The sequence below is a fragment of the Cyrtonyx montezumae genome, unplaced genomic scaffold, assembly GCF_038088225.1.
Source record: "Cyrtonyx montezumae isolate F1298 unplaced genomic scaffold, pur_monq_1.0 scaffold_15, whole genome shotgun sequence".
NCBI lineage: Eukaryota > Metazoa > Chordata > Aves > Galliformes > Odontophoridae > Cyrtonyx > Cyrtonyx montezumae.
Window position 1 is genome coordinate 8,218,844 of NW_027071881.1, and position 16,802 is coordinate 8,235,645.

At 40.8% G+C, this 16,802-nt stretch overlaps 1 protein-coding gene across 8 annotated transcripts in view; it reads right to left on the reverse strand.

Moving 5' to 3' along the window:
• The window catches only part of BCAS3 (BCAS3 microtubule associated cell migration factor), a 292,223-nt gene that overhangs the window by 169,452 nt on the left and 105,969 nt on the right, over positions 1 to 16,802 (reverse strand). For all 8 annotated transcript variants that reach the window (XM_065732043.1, XM_065732036.1, XM_065732037.1 and 5 more), the window contains 4 exons: positions 14,630 to 14,780; positions 2,028 to 2,152; positions 1,666 to 1,831; positions 445 to 545 (listed from right to left, as the gene is read on the reverse strand). In XM_065732043.1, coding sequence (XP_065588115.1) covers positions 445 to 545; positions 1,666 to 1,831; positions 2,028 to 2,152; positions 14,630 to 14,780 — 543 coding nt within the window. The remainder of the gene's footprint in view (positions 1 to 444; positions 546 to 1,665; positions 1,832 to 2,027; positions 2,153 to 14,629; positions 14,781 to 16,802) is intronic.

Genomic DNA, 16,802 nt, shown 5'->3' on the forward strand with positions numbered 1-16,802 from the left:
CCCTATAACATCCCAATGCTGGTCCTTTCCCTATAGTTTGTTGTAATCCAACACAATGTACATATTTTGGCATATTAAAAAAAATTAAAAAGAACATCAGAACATTATTTATGGTACACATTATAAGTATAAATTCGTATTTATACTTTATAATGGAAATCTGTGGAAACATTTTACCTTCCCCTAATTATATTATTGCTGGCACACTGTTACATTTCTAAAACTTCATCCTTTGTGGTAAACTGTCTCTAAATCTTCATCACATTTCAGTAATCTCTCTCACAAAAAAACCCTCCCCTCCTAGTTCATTCACAATGAGTTTTTAGAAAGTGTTTTGGCCAACTGCTGTCATTCTGTTTGAAGAATGCAGCTTGAAAATCAGTTTCAGAAAGTCATGCTCAGCTTACAACTTGCACATAAGACAAAAAGTTGTCAGCTACTTACAGCCAGCAAGAAGATACTGGTAGTACTGCACGGCGTCGGCAGCCAGCAGCAGTGGATGGTTTGCATTAAATGGTGGTTGGAGCTCATTCCACTGAGGAGTTCTGAGGTAAAACACAAGACTATTAATATTTAAGCCTAATACAGAGAATGTAAATCAGTATTTCTGTCATCACATATAATTATCTATACAAGCTCACAAAATGTTTGTAATTACTTAAATTAGCTTGTTCAAACACTGAAATACACCACAGGCAGCTGTGCAGCATGACCAAATGGCACAGACTGTGAAGACAATACTTGTTTGTCAGCTGCAGCAACTATTGCACACTGAAATGTCAGGATGTTCAGATTATAAATACGCTCAGGACCCCTGTATGCCATGGTAACATTATTTCATATAAACACACTACAGAACCTGGGCAACTTCTGTGTTTGGTTAACTAGCATTGCTTCAGTACTGTAAAGTCATTGAGCATTTACAAACTGTGAAAATAAAGCTGTGTAAAGTTATGGACTATCGATCCAATTAGAATTTTCAATTCCATTACAACCTACTCATTTCAACAATAATGGTCTAGAAGTCTGTGTTGTAATTTTAATTAGGGTGGGCCATTCCTAAATAGCTTGGTAAATCAAGTATTGATCAATCCAGTCCAGCAATAAGCTGCACTAAGGAATATAGGAGCCAAGAAAAATCGATAAGAAAATATTTTAAAACGTCAAAAGCACTGACAACAGTTTCTCATCAATTTTTGTTTACTTTCCTCCACATGTCAGGAATAATTTCTTCATCTACCTCAAGAAATGCTACCTTCAGCTACTTACAGGATAACTCGCCTAACACTCTGCAAAGCTTCATCTTGAAAACCTCACTCATCTCTCATGGCAGAATTCTGTATTTATAGATATATAATATATAAAAAACTAAATTACAAACTGATCATTTAAAATCACCATCTGATAAAGATCTCTATTGATCTTAAACGTGCTCACATAGCTACGTGTCTATAAGCACTAACAGAACTACACGAAAATTTAGGCTTCAATTTGCTATCAAGAGCCCTCTCCTCTCATTCAAAGCAATGGATTGTAGGAGTCTGTAACAGATAAAAGTAACAGCAAAAACCATGATGCAGTTCATTCATTCCTTTCAAAAAAAAAAAAAAAGTTCATGCTCATTTTCTGGACAAAAAAGAGGAGAAAATAAAAGCAATGAGCTACCTAACCAAAGTCCAGCTGGCTCTCGGGCACGTCACCATTTCCAGAGGCGTGTCATCGCTGATCTTCGGAGCAGTGCTGAGTGGACGTGGCTCCAGTACGTGCTCCACGAGGCTGCCATAGCAGCTGATGATATATAGCGACTCCACTACGAACTGTTTCGATTGATCTGTTTGTGAGAAGAAAGAAAACCTTGCTGCCATAGCAGAACAGAAACAGAAAAAGTATTTACAGAAATCGCAGACTATTCTTGGAAGTCTCTTGGCTTAATAAACTTGTGGTCAAATACACCAACTAAAAGAACTGCAAGGGCTGGGGAGACAAAATCATAACAAGAACAGTGAATTTTCAGAAAGTACACCTACCTTTTTCTCTTTTCAGCCCAGGATTGTTTGCAAACCATGATCTCGATGATCCAAAGACCGCAGCGACACAGAACTCTCCTCCCACAGACTTACTGGGTGAGATTTGTGGAGCCGGTTTGGATTTGCTTCAATAAAAAATAAAATAAAATTATGAAAATTGATTCTCAAAAATGATGATGTCCTTTGCCTAACAGCTGTTCCCAGACACAAATTTGGAGGTGCTGAATATCTGCAGGTCCCCTACGATCTAGCGGGACTGACAAATGTTTAGTATTTCAGGATAATAGGTCCCAAATTCCCCCTGATCACTGAACTCATTAACTTGAGGAACAGCACTGCTCATAATGCAGAATTGGTCAGACTGTTTGAAAGACCCAATATTGAACATTTGCATTCAACAGAATCAAATTCCAAAGGGAATGCAAATGTTCAGAAGTCCTTTGGGAATGAAAAACACAGACTCTGGGCAGCCACCCTCGGTGGTTGGTATTTCCCAGCACTTGCAGAAGATACACATACAGCTAACACACTGAGTGCTGCTCTGCTCCAACCCAGCACAGGAACACCATTGAAACCGTTTAAGTAGACAGGACGTGAGCAACAAGTCAGAGGGAACAGCATGCGGAGGATACAAGGAAAGGGAAACAACGTGTACACTCGTGCTACATGTTAAAACAAATCAGTAATTACACCAAATAAAAAGGTTAAGAAAAACTCTCCTATGAAACTTCACAGTGTGCATGTAGCAGATGGAGTGGACTGTCAGTAGGTTGCATTGAAACATGACTCTGTAATTTTATGTCCTTCTTCGGCTCCTTCTAGGTTAGTATGAATTCAAAACTGTTTTCAAAGCACTGCCCATTCATTCGGCTCATTAAACCTGGATCTCATTCGTTCCTTAATGGAAAAGCTGACTGAGAAGTTCACAAAGGATTCCCTCTTATTCGTGCCCTATTCTTTTTTCCTTCTTTGCAATTTGCTTTCTCTCTCCCTTATTCTGTGTCACTGCTTCCTTCCCTTCCTACCATTCCCTCCTTTCCTTTTATTTTCATTAATTCCTGTTCCATAATACATCAACCTGTGATTACACCATCACATTCTTGTTCATTTTAAAGTAACGTTCTTCAATCCTAAGAATGCTGTGTGCAAATATGTATGTGCCATAGGTCACAGACACAGCAAACCTGTGGTTACGTATTTCACTTACAGACAAAGTAAGAAATAAAATAACAACATGAAAACAAACTTCCAAGAGGAACTCTGTTACACTGAGCAGTCAACTGAAATCTCCACTCATGGACTCAGGTAAATCCTGAAGCTCTCGTGCTTACATGAGAAGGTGGAACGTCCCCAAAGAGCAATTGCAATTTATAGCCAGCAACTTGGATATTGAACTACCACAAAGCACTTAACATCCAACTCCTACATCTGCAATTACAGCTTACTGGATCAAAAATCTGCATTCCAAAAAGTTCCTGACCACAGTATAACAATTTTTACTTTATGTTAACGTATTATTTATCAGCTGCTCATAAATATTCAGAACAGATTCACCTCATTTGGAAATAGTCACCTGTCACTTCTAAGCACTTCTTCAAGCCTTTAAGCTGAAGCGAATTTGGGACTAACAATACAAAATAAAAGATCACTGCTGAGTTTGGGATGCTCTTAGTCCCAAAGACCTACGTTCAACCAACCACAGATACAAACAGCATTGGAGGAAATGCTCTCAGCCACATTCTATTCACTCGACATCCTTGAAATGTCCACCTTTCAAGGCATGCATCTAGGTGTTGTTTCAGTGCCAAAACATTTTCCATTCCAGAATGATGTTTTGTAGACAGAAAGAGCAGACCCTGTAAAACATGATTACTCGTGGAGTTAAACTCAGCCCTGTGAAGAACAAAACCCAACGACTGCTACTGCATCGTGCTGGCTTCTATGTATTTCTGGGAAAAAAAGCACAGGGATGTCAACAAGTCTATGCTGAAATTACTGCAGCCACGGAACCTTTCAGTTTCCCACCTTTTCACTTTAACCTCCGAGTTTTCATCAACACCTTCCAACTCAAGTTTCTTCCTTTCAGTAGATCTGGAAAGCTAAGTTATTTTCTGTAACGGTAATGCCATTAGAAAAATATATTTTCATGTCATTATGATATTTTAACAACCTGAAAACCATAAATCCTCGTTATTATGTAGATGCAAACACACTCTCAGCTTTATAAACGATAACAAAACGATGTGGAAGGTAGGTGGTGAATGAGTGCTTTCTGCTAAGAACTTCTGCTCTTTCCTTGCTCTTAGTCTGTCAGCACTTCATAAATTATTCCATGAGCCGAAATTAAGGCACATTTGGCCTCACTTTTAAAAACAGTGAATTTCAAGGAATCTTCACAATATACTAAATTTCGGAACATGACGTTGCTGGGTTTTTTTTTGCTGGAAAGGGTAATGATGCAGAAGAAAAGCAGGTTGATGGGAATCAACCCTAAGAAATAAGAAAAGTTAAACTAATCTGACCAAAACCTTTGCTCTTAATTTCAGTCTTCTACTGTGAGACACAACGGCCCTATAAGAAACATGGAGGATAAATTGTTAGCAGACCTCTTCCTGCCTGGGTCTGTCCACCTACACCAAGAATTCACAGAGGTACAGAGGTATTCTTATCCCAATTGTATCGATGCAGAAACCTACAGCAGAAGGTCAAAAGAAAAAAAGGAAAAACATAATGCTGAAAGGGATAACAGTCCCAGAGTTTATCTGCAAGAAAGAACCATCTCTGCTTATTTCGTCCTAGGGGGACAATAAGGGATTTTCCTCCATCACTCGAGCAGATCGTGCCATCAAAGCAAGGACCTGAGGACCTCGGGCAGGCCCTGCCATCCACTTCCACCGCAGGGTTTGCAGAAAGCTCCCCCTGCTCTGAGCCCTCTGCAGCTCCTCTGCAAGATGCCCTGGCGTGGGAAAGGCCCAGGGAATGGCAATGTACAGCGTGGGGCTTCTTCCATTCAGTAAGCTCTGCTGCAGGAAGGATGAAGAACACCACGGAGGAGAAAAGGAACTGAGATGACTGTGCCCTCCTGCCCCAGCACGCCGATGCAGGCTGCTCAGGAGCTGGGGCTGCCACTCTGCTCTGCAGCTCAGCTGCAGTACAATGCTAACAAAACCTTTGCATTACATCACCCTTGCTCTGCCACAAAGTTAACGAGATCTCTGCCTCAGCAGAGGCAATGCCAGTGCAATTTCAGTCCCCAACAGCTCACACTGACCTGTTCAACTTGAAGATGGTGACAAAGGCACTTGCTAGAACACAGACTGCAGCTCAGGGTAGGATATCTGGGGAAATTTGTGTTGCTGATAATAACTAACTTCCCTGACACCATTTTGGGGGATGATTCCCATTTTAAATGTAGGAACACTGAGAATAGATGCATATATAGCCTAAAAAACACACATGCATTTTCTATGGAAAAGAGCACTCCATGTCCTGCACAGTACTGCTGGCTTTTCCATCTGTCTGCAGTTTCAGACAGTCCAACAAGTGACATGGCTTTAAATGGATAAATAAATAAATTTCAGATGCACGATATGAAGACTCTGATTTACAAAATCAAATATTAGCCATAAAACAGTACCAATCTCATTCTCCGTGGCCTCTGTTTGGATTTACGTCACCGATGAAGAGGTTATAAACACATCCAAAGCACTGATCTGTAAATCACTGCACAAATAATCCACAGCAAAATGCACCAAAATGGGCACACTGTGTTTTTGAAGGGAAAAGTTTTCTCATAAGTGCCCACAAAAGTATAAGAGAAAAATACTGAATAAAATGTACAGCTACAGAATTACTGAAAAATCCGATCTGTCTCAAAGTACACAGATTGGAATTACTTTATCATGGTGCCTAAAAGAGGAAAATAAAGACATGTTCCCAGTTGTCAAATCATGAATAAAACAAGAGAAAGCAAGAAAGAAATAGCAGGCTCCTTCATTCGCCAGGCAGTAAGCTGTCAAATCTCCATTCATTTTGTTTACATAATTTAGGTCTCATTAAGACCTTAATGGAAACAACATGACTTCTTCCCCCACCCAAAGTGTGTTTTTTATCCTAATTTCTCTGTAGGCTAGTAAAGACCATATTTGTGAGCTAGCACTGGCATTAAACAAACCACAAAAGAGTCCAGTGAAAGACAGGCAACGATTTCTGAGTCTATTTCATATATTCCCCTCTTTAATCTTGGCCTTTTAATCTTGCTTCAATCTAAAATCATTTCTGGTTGACAAGCCTCTCTGCCTTGCTTTGCTGAAGCGCCGGGAGCCCACACTGTGAAGGGAGCACCCAACAGCCATTGGTGAAAGCACATCACGTTCAGCACTCTTCTTCTGGAGCCCTTCACTTCTCACATCACCACTGGATGAAATATTTGGGTGCATCACAGACAGCATTTAGAAACTCAGTCCATAGGAATACTGCTTCAGGAGCCAAACACGTGTCGTTAATTCTTCCCCATGCAGTGCTCGTGTAATAATGATTCACGTGATAAGAAGAAATGTCACCTTTCCTTTTGTGTCATAGTGCCTTTGCTTTTCTTGTGTTTGTAAAGCTTACGTACCCTTTGTGAGCCACCCTCCTGCCAAGACCTTTCTGCTGAAGTCATATGTTCACAGTCACACAGAGGAACCAAATCCCATTAGTAGAACTGAGAGCCACATAGAAATACTCTAACAGAGCCTGACAGATGGAGTTGATACATATCCTTAGCTAAACTTAAGAACAACCCCAAAAAATCCACCTCACACCTAAAGGAAGGTATGTTTTCTAAGAAAACCCTGACACCTTCAAACTTCTTCCATTCTCAGTGCTCATCACTGCAACCACCAAACCCTTATGTGATAAGGTGGAGGGCTGTTACAAAGCACTGCATGAATCCTGAACCAAGCTCTGCCCAAATGAAACTTATGAGTTGCTCTTCTTTTGAAATATATGTCAAAGTTACATATTTAAAAAAATAATAAACCATTATTTCAAATATCCTCACTTTAAGGGAACTGCGGTTTGGTTTTTCCTTGGGTGTAATAAGCTCTTTTTTGCATTTTCTTTTGGCAGTGCCCACCTTATCTGCTTCATGTCTCTTACTGCAGTGCTTCACTGTCCACCCACTGCTAATCTGGCTTTGTATCAGGAGGTCATCATTGATGTTTTCTGTCTGCAAGCAACTTAGTGCCACTATAAGAAGGGAAGCTATACAGAAAAAGCAGACCTGCTTAGAAAATCATTTGCAATCCTTTTTGCTTGCTGGGAAACTATTTCTTTTTTCAGTTTCTCTGCTACTTAAAAATTAAATGCCCTCTCGAAGGTAAAAATAAATAAATAAATAGAGAATGCATTGGTTTGACAACACTCGATGGTGAACACGCATCCACAGCTTCAAAGTGAAATTATGGGGTGCTTCCACCCATGGATCAGCCATGCAGTAAACAATGTGAAAAAAAAAATATCCCGAACAAGAAAGTCTAAACACAGAGTTACTTTCAGTGAGTACAGCAAATGAATCATAGGCATGCTGGGATTGAACTGGGAACTCACCATGGAGCTTTTATGGAAAAACATCCTGCTCCAAACAGGTAAGGTCTTCACGGAAGGGGGAAAAATGCACAGAAATTAGATGAGAACTCCATTACCAACAAGTACACTCTACATCATGCTATTAAGATTTATGCAGGAGGTAAACGAAATAACTTTCATAACCGATTCATGATGCCCTGACAGAGATGCAGAGCTCTCAGGTCACCAGCATGCTGACACAGAGCAGCGCCCGCGCCGCGGGAACGGTGCCACGGACAACGCGAGCGGGCACGGACACGAGTGCACAGGGAGCCCTCCATGCACCACGGCTGGGACACGCATCAGCTGCAGGCAGGCTTGATGTTACAGCTCGAGTTAGACACAGTTTAGTTCTCCTTCCTGAAATCTGCAGACGAGGCTTAGGCAGATGGAGTCAAGAGCCTCAAACAGGCGCTGGACGGTGTCATTAGTGGACAAAGCAAATCAGCAACAAGAGCGACACGCGGGTGACGTTGCACAAAAGCGTTTCCCCACGAAGCACTGAAGGCGTGCATGGGACAGTTTGGTGGATGAACTGAACAGAGGTACGTGCTAAGCAAAAGACTGCAGCACGAGGGACTCCTCTATGGGGAAAGCTCTGCAGCCCTTCTCGCAGGACAGAAACAGACTATCAAATTTGATATCTTTAGCAACTGCGTGACCCAGGAATCTTATTCCCCCATTTATAAGCTTGCACAGAATGCAGGAAAGAGAACCCGAATTTACTTCAAATATATCTGATGTTAAAAATCACCCGATACGTAGAGCTTAGTGCTTTTGGCCACTCAACATTGTATCTGCACCACAGTTTCGTTGTTGCTGAAGTACTTGGGTACAGTGCATCGTTCTCAGAGTGATATCACATCCCATTAATTTTTGAGCATTTTGAAAGGAATTTCCCCTTGTTTACATCACAAGCCATTGCTGTACTGACATTTGCATGAAGTCTGAAAAGCAGAACAGGAGGTAAACGTGGAGCTACTCACATGCTGGCGGCTTCTTTGATTCCCATTTGGGATGTAACATTACCCACAGAATTACTGAATGATTGATTTGCTAAATGCCAATGTGCCATTTTTCTTTTCATACCCGGACTCAGGGGTAAATTCTGGCTAGTTGGAACAAGTGAAGTATTTTCAGGCAATTAACTAAACCCAGCAGGTCTACCACTGAGAGGTATAAAGCACTCAGCCTTATGTATACACATTTAAAATGATACGAGCATGAAAAAAAATTGAAAAAACTAAATCTGGCACGAGGGCAACTTCAAGGAGTGCAGACATCTTCGGAAAAGACCTCTGAGGTGACGGCAGAACAGGAAAACATATATTCTTCTACATTCTAAGATGTAAAAATCCAATAAGGAACAGAACGTGGAAAGAAAATCCCGTGCTCACTCATCATTTGCTGGAACCAGCTGCGTTTCTAGACACAGTATTTGAACTCAGCTCCAGTGCACAAAATGGATGAATTGTACTGTACAAGTAGTAGGACATCCCATACAGCATAACTGAGCCGAGGGCTGTCCTCGTGGCATCATATCAGCAAAGCACTACTGCACTTTTTAATCACCTAGCAGAGAGCTAAGGTTTTTGTACAACCCACAACCAACCAAATTCAATTCCCAGAATCTATCTTGTGTCTATCTGAAAAGTCAGCAGAGAGTGAGCAGCTCTGACCGGGAGCTTGGGATTGTGTGACCCGGACATGGGGCAAGCAATGTGTTTTCTGCCTGCCTCAGTTTCTCTGTCTGCACAAAACAGGCAAATGATGCCTACATGAGCACATAAGAACATCATGAAAATCTGGGGTTTTCAGCCCACCACACTGTATTGAACCAATTATATTTTCATATCAAGAAATCCTTTCTAGTTTAAATATAAATTACCTAGGGAGTGCAGACTTCAGAAGAAGATGTTTTCTTGTTTTGTATTGTTGCTGTTGTCATTTTTATTTTTTTCATAGATGGACTCAAAATCCTGAGTTACATAGAAAATGTAATAAGTCAAAATTAAAGACTGAAGTATAGTCTTATTCGTGAGCCATAAGAAAGACAGAACCCAGATTTTCATTTTCACAAGTTCCACTTTCTTTTAAAATGACTATTTTTTTCCCTAAGATATTTATTTAAGCAATTGTTTTTCTGTATTTCCTCCACATAACATGGATGGTTGTGTTAATGGGGGGAGTACAAATTACAGGGTAACCCAACCTTGAAAAGACAGCACCAGATGGCTGTGCTCGGTGACTAACAGAGCAATGCCAAGGCAGAATCCTCACTGAGGTTCTCTGCTCTCAGGGCTAGTGGGGGCTTTCACAATTCTAACAGCATTTTCTTAATTTCTCATCTAATTCTGAGTTTTAGCAAATTCCAAACTGAAATATTATTCAGTTTTGTTATGTTTAATATAAACTTGCACCTACTTAAGTTTTTAATAAACCAGGGGATATTCCCACACTCTAACCCTCTCTGCTATCCCAACTATTCTGCATCACTTACAGCAGTTGCTTTATAACCAAAATACATTTTATAAAACATCAAAGCGACGTAAAATGTACCTGAGAAACATGGCTGAAAGAGAGAGCCTGCCTGCAGCACACAGCCCAGTCGACCTATTTTAAAGAGTGCTTCAGATTTCTTGTAATACTGTCTTGATTTCTAGTTACTGCACCTCCATAACTATAGTGTGATGGCATGACTTTGCACTCTTTATTTTTGCTTGCCCCAGCAGAGAAACCTGAGATTAACAAAGCCCTTCTCAGTCAAAATAGAACAAATGGACATCAATGATGTTCAATACATGTAATATAAGCAACGAGAAACATTAAAATGATAATATCTCAGCCTGCTTCAACATCAGACACTTAAACTACTCTCCTTATTCAGGGTGTAATGAGGAATGAAAATGGGGAATGGGATGAAGAGCAGATGGAGTCTCATGTTTAAAAACTTACTACATTTTTGGATGGGAAAAAAAAAAAGTTTGTTTCTTTTCCTGCAAGATGCATTGGATGTCTCTGTTTTGACAAGACCCAATCAATACAGGGCACATCTTTGTGTTTCACTAAATCCACACTGAATTTGTGCATGAAGTATGATACAAATATAATGACCATACCACTTGAGAAATTTAAAACAAAAGCTGCTGCCAGAGAAGTCATTTTTAAAATAGTTTTTTTTTTTTTCTGGGGCAATTACTCTATCTTTTATTTCCCTCCTTCCTATTACAGTGCATCTGTGTCCCCACGTTCTTACATTGGAAACAAACTACAACTCATTCCGCAAACACAAGGCGCGCTTAGAAAGCTATTGCAAAGCACAAAGCTTCTTCTAACATATTCGGACACACTGCCTCTTACAGACGAGCATGAGATGGACCATACAGCTCTTCCTCTTCTGAGTCTATAAGCTCTTTGTTACAGAAGCAATGAATTAACCCATTCATGAGACCTGAGAAGGAATTCAGCATAACTATTAAAAATCTGAGAGGGAAACTGAGGCGCGGATCTATAAGGACTTATTAAACCTATCTCCTTTACTGTCTTGCATCCCCCTCATCTTTAAAGCATTAGATGCTTCCTCCCTCATTAGTGCCAGAGCCCCTTTGGGAACGTCTATCTGCTCCTCAGAATGCGCTGACAGAACAAACTGCAAAGTGAGTCAGCGGGATGACAAAACATAGGGACAAAACCAAAGTGCTTCTGGAGGTGGGGATGTCACACTGGGAGACCTGAAAAAGCAAGGGAAGAAACAGAGGGCAGGTACTGGGGGAGCAATAGTGATGGGCAAGAAAGGAGGCACTGCTCCGAGGTACTCGGTGCTGCGAATGGAAACTGTTCAGAATCAGAGTTCAGTGCCCGATCAGATAAGGTTCCCAAACATACAAGCGTATGTGAAAAAAATATCTGTGATGAACAGCATCGCCATGACACAGCTCCAGGTTCTGGGCTTTCATTCCCATAGGGCTACTGCTAAAGAATTTACTGCTGTTCCGCTTGTCAAATAAAGTGACATGCACAGAGCTCTGCCTGAGATGGATCGTATGCAGAGCAGTGATCGGTCCTTTCACCTGAAAAATATTTTGCTGCCCTGGATACTGGCAAAACAAACCCCAGCATGGTTAACAGAAGCTGAAAAACTTCTTTTCCTCTTGCTTTTTACTCCTCAAAATATACTGTAACAGAATAAACGTGTCATTCTTTAAACGCTGCAACGACGGAAAAGGAATCTGCTTCAAGGGCCACTGAACAGCCACTGTAAAACCCAACCACTGCAAGTCCTCCTCCTTTTCTGATCGCTGCACAATCACAAGGTTAAGCAGCTGCTTCCAAGGAAGAGCCTTGTTTCCTTGGAGCACTGCTTAAAGGTGCTGACCACGTAGGTGTAAATACATCTGTCTTTTGCCATTTGCGGTAATACATGCCTCCTACACTTCTCAGAGTGAGGCAGATGGTCCCTGTCCTGTCTAAATATTACACTGCACAGACTTACATTGCTATGTGTTTCCAGAAATATGAGGGCAGATGTTAAATATGTTAAACACACGCTTTGCCCCCTGGAGGTTTAAGTTAAGGCTGCTGTCTCAATTTGGTCATTTTAGGCATGCCAGGCTTCTTGGATGCGAGGCATTCCTCCTAAATCCCCGCTTCATAAATACAGCTTTTCATGTTAATTTTGTGTACTTTCATCAAACATTTTGGATGCAGAACAAATGAAGGAAACGCTCAGCTTAACGCTACACATCTCCACCGGCTTTGCTGAAAATTATGATCCTCATTCACGAAAACTCTATTTACACAGCAGGGTATTTCCCATGGCTGTTTTTTCCTCCCCTTACATAAGCCTCGCTGAGTATTGTAGATTTAATTAAATTTAGAAATTACACAAAATAATAGGGCACGGGCAGGTTGCGAGAGGTAGAATTTCATCAAAGAAAACTATGGATATGGATGCTATTTGGAGTACGTTTAAGAAAAATAAGAGCAAAACCTTACATTCAAATGTCCATTTATTTCATCGGTAACGGCCGTAGTGAAGTTTGCCCGTATCACCGTGGCAATAATAAGCAGCCTTTATGAGGGCAGCTGCCTGAGTTACTGTTATCTGCTGTTAGAGCACCTCCAAAACTGTCCAGTGAGGGTTTCTGTTTAAATCATTGCCCTCCTCACCATCCTGTCGCTGCCTTCCCCTCGCAGACCATCAGATGCCTTCTTACCTTCTTCCTATGTCTCATCCCACCCAGTTCTAAGCATATATTTCTTTGAGTCCACATTTCTGTTCTCCTCTGGCTATACTCTTCGAGAAACCTTTGTGGTATTTTTCCTTTTCCAGGAACTGTGACTCGCTGCTTATTTCCAAGCACATCAACCTTTCCTGAATTTCATTTCCCTCCTGCCCTCATCCAAAATCCCACCCTTCCACACTTTTCAAACTAATTGGATTGCTAACACAGTCTGTTCCCCTTACAAGTGTTTAAATTGTTACCAGAAACAAATGCAAACACAAGCCATTGAAACGTACAGAAGTAAATCACAGCGTTACCCTCGTACTGCTTTACTGCTTCCTAAGACCCACTTACAGTTATCTAGGGAGGCAGGAGCATAACTGCAGGCAGCCTCTTTCCTTTGGGCAACCGAGTGTCCGCAGCTCACGGTTTGGATGTACAAATGTAATGCAATTGCTGTTTACAGCAGTGAGAGCAGGACTGCACTGTTAGACAGACATACAGAGATATACACGTACATACGTGCACACAGATGTCAGCTTTAGAAGCTCATCATGCATACTTAGTGCACTAAACAAACAGGAACAGATTTCCCTGAATGCTCAGAACGCTCCAGCACAGAATGTGGGAATTATTCAGGGAGAGAGGAAATATCCCTGAGCTCTCCTTCTGAAAAATAATTCCCAGACCATGGAACACAAGGTGGGATTCACCTTATTATTGATTAGCAAGAAGCCAGTGAAGCAAAGCAGTGCCTGCATCCCTTTAGCAAAATGCAGGAAATTGCTGTGAACTTGTAGCACTGATAGTTGTTTTGTCCAAGCACAAGCCAAACTCCATCTATTTTTCTTAAAAATATAAAAGCAGTCTGTACCTCGCTGCATAAATCAGCCTTAAAAATTGTAAGCAGAAAATATTCAGGGATTTCAACTACTAAGAATTGAGAGGGTTAAAAAAAAAATCTCCTGCTGGTTTTACAAATTAATTGCAAAAACTGAAGAAGTGGAATTTAGCAAGAGAAAAAGGAGAATGGCTGAACAGAATGAAGTCACTTGAAAATGGCTACAGTTTATGAAACTCAGAGAATCTTCTGTAGTTTCAACATAAATGTATTTAGGAGAGCTCTGTATAATAAGCATTTCTAAGTCCTTTATCATGGCACATCAATGAGGAGCAAAGTGCCACTGATTCCAGAGAGAAAATCTATATGTGAATTTCACAGTACAAAACAGTCACTTCAGAAGAAGAATAAGGTCAAGAAAACATCAGGATTAAGTTTTCTCCCTACTCAACCTAGCTCACCGTCTTTCAATTCCTGACGGTCAAAAAGCATCTCTGCTTGAGAAGTTTGGAAATCAAATGAAACAAACTCTTAAAAAAAAAAAAAGACCCAACAACGTAAACCCATAACTTATTCTGATTGAACACAGCTCTGCTTATGTTTCATACCAATTCCTGGTGTGAAACTGCTCCTGATGTCAGCGTGCGGTGTTTCCCATATGGCAGACTGCAAGAGAATGTCTCATCCGAAAGCATACTCCTGAATTCTTAGAGATCTGTTTTCAGTTTTTGTTTGCCTATCTGTTGCTGGTTTTCTTTTCCCGAGCTCTCCTTCCCCCATACCCAACTGCTCAGTTACCCCTACATTACACACGCTGCAATTACAAATTCATTCATTCATTCCTTTAAATGGAATATGACTAGAAAGAAACTATTTCCACGTAAACGACATGTAATGAGGTTGAGAGGTTTGTGCCATGCTCTTACCCCGTGCGTTTGGTGATGGTCCCCAATGTCATCGGCTGCTTGATCTGAGCGAGAGGCAACACCACGGTCAGACTGGGAAGCGGCAGGAGTCGCGGGTTCCCAGGGTTGTTGTTTGTGAAGTTGTTGTACGTGTCTTGGCTGTTCAATTTACCTGGATGGGACAGAGATGGAGTAAAACGTATGAGCGGAATTGGTTCCTTTGTTTTGTCATTTCTAGCAAGTATCTAAAATAAGCTGTTGCCAAAGAAAGGAAACAGTGAGCTCCTATGGATAAAAAAAAGCAAATCTAAACCAGTCATTTTCAATTCAGGTAGAAAAGGTATCATGGCAATGGAAGCAGCAAATCTTTATTTATATACATATACAGGGGGAAAGGTGCCCTTCCACAGCAAGGATATCCTTCATGGCTCTGCTGCTCCCTGGCAGGATGGTTCACCAAAACGTTTTGGGGTTTGGTTTGAAGAACAGACTCTGGATGCAGTTCTTCACAGGGAAAAAAAAAAAAAAGAATATTCTGGAAGGGAATTTTTTCCTGAAGTACCACATCCTCTGTTGGTAATTGAAAGTTCTGAAAAGGTCGCTCTCGTTTCTCTCTAGATAAAGGCACACAGCACAGAAATCTGCTGAGCTGAGGAAGAAAGCAAACACCACAAGTAACTACATCAAGGAAAGCCATACCCAGCATCATCGAGTGAAGTAAGTATTGAAAAAGACACAGACTTAATAAGAAAAAATAGAGGAGTAAAATGGAAAAAAAAAATAATGGTATTCAAAAAGGGAAGGAGAAAACATCACCAAAAATCCCAGCAGCCCTAAATTTAGCTTGTTTCAAAGAGGTCTGTGCTGGATATACGCCCGGTTTAGATACGCTTTCCTACTTTCTGTATCATTCTATAGTCACAACCTCTCATTCTTCAGTTAGAAAAGGAAACGAGCTGCAAATTTCATGGACAGTAAAGAAAGAAACGTGAAGAAACCAAAGAAAGAAGTTAAACAGAAAAGGGGCCAGTCTGTTTATAGCAGAATCAAAAGTACTTTAAATAGACAAGCAATCATGAATTAAAAGGTTTAGATCATTAACTTGTTTTTCTGTGCTCCTATAATGCTGTGAAATGCTTGCTTTGTTCTTAATCAAAAGGGAGCCATATTGGGAATTAGGTTCCTAAACAACCGCTGCATTCTCCGTAGTTATTATACAAATCCCAGGCCAAATCCATACAATCTGACTGAAGAGCAGCCACCTTTTTTCAAGGAAGAAAAACAGCACAGAAGAGGTTTCTCACAGGAAGCGGCCTGAAAAGCTTTAATGATACTTCAGATGGGCTGCAAATAGGAAAAGGAAGGCAGAAAAATCTTAATGAATGTCTCATCATCTTAAAGACACTCAGTGCTTCCTTTACCCTCCTTTTATACTATATAACTGTAAGCTCGGGGTTTTTATTTGTTTTCCTGCAGTCTGTGGACCTCTGCATCTCAGAGAAGCACAACAACAAAAATGATGAAATTACGAAGTGTATTCTGTGTTAAGTATCTGGCCTGAGCACTGGTCAATACATTTTAAGAGAAATCCTAAGGCCCTAATGAATAACAAGCCTATTGAAGTCTCGGAGAGCAGATTTCATTAATAGCAATTTTCCTGGACCAACTTGGAATAAAAATGAAACAGAAAAGGGGAAAGGGGGGGAGGGGGAACCCTCCGTTTTAAATTAAGACTGAGATGCAATTAATTTTTTTTAGATTAGTTTCATAATGCAGTCTTGGTTCTTGTGGAAAGGAGTATGAATAGTCTGCTGCTTTATTGTCTAATTAGTCACTGTTGCTTGTAATCAAGGCCCCCTGAAAGTGTTTCACTCTCCTGTACTCACCAGGAGCAACTGCCACAGAGCAAGCAGAGGGTACCTGCATGCAGGGCTCCCAACGTCTGCCATTTGTCTTCTCTTACTTGTTAGGAATACAATGATTAACTACGAACTACTGAACGGACTGTGTCATAACAGCTTCTCCCTCTCTGAAGGCACATTTAATTACCCAGTGCCCTCTGCTCTCCTCATCACGTTGTTTTCCTTATGCAAAACTGTTCATTGATTCAACACATCATGTGCATACCAGGCACTTACAGATCTGCCTCCTGTACCAGGATGAGTGTGTTTCCACACAAGCTGACCAACCCCAA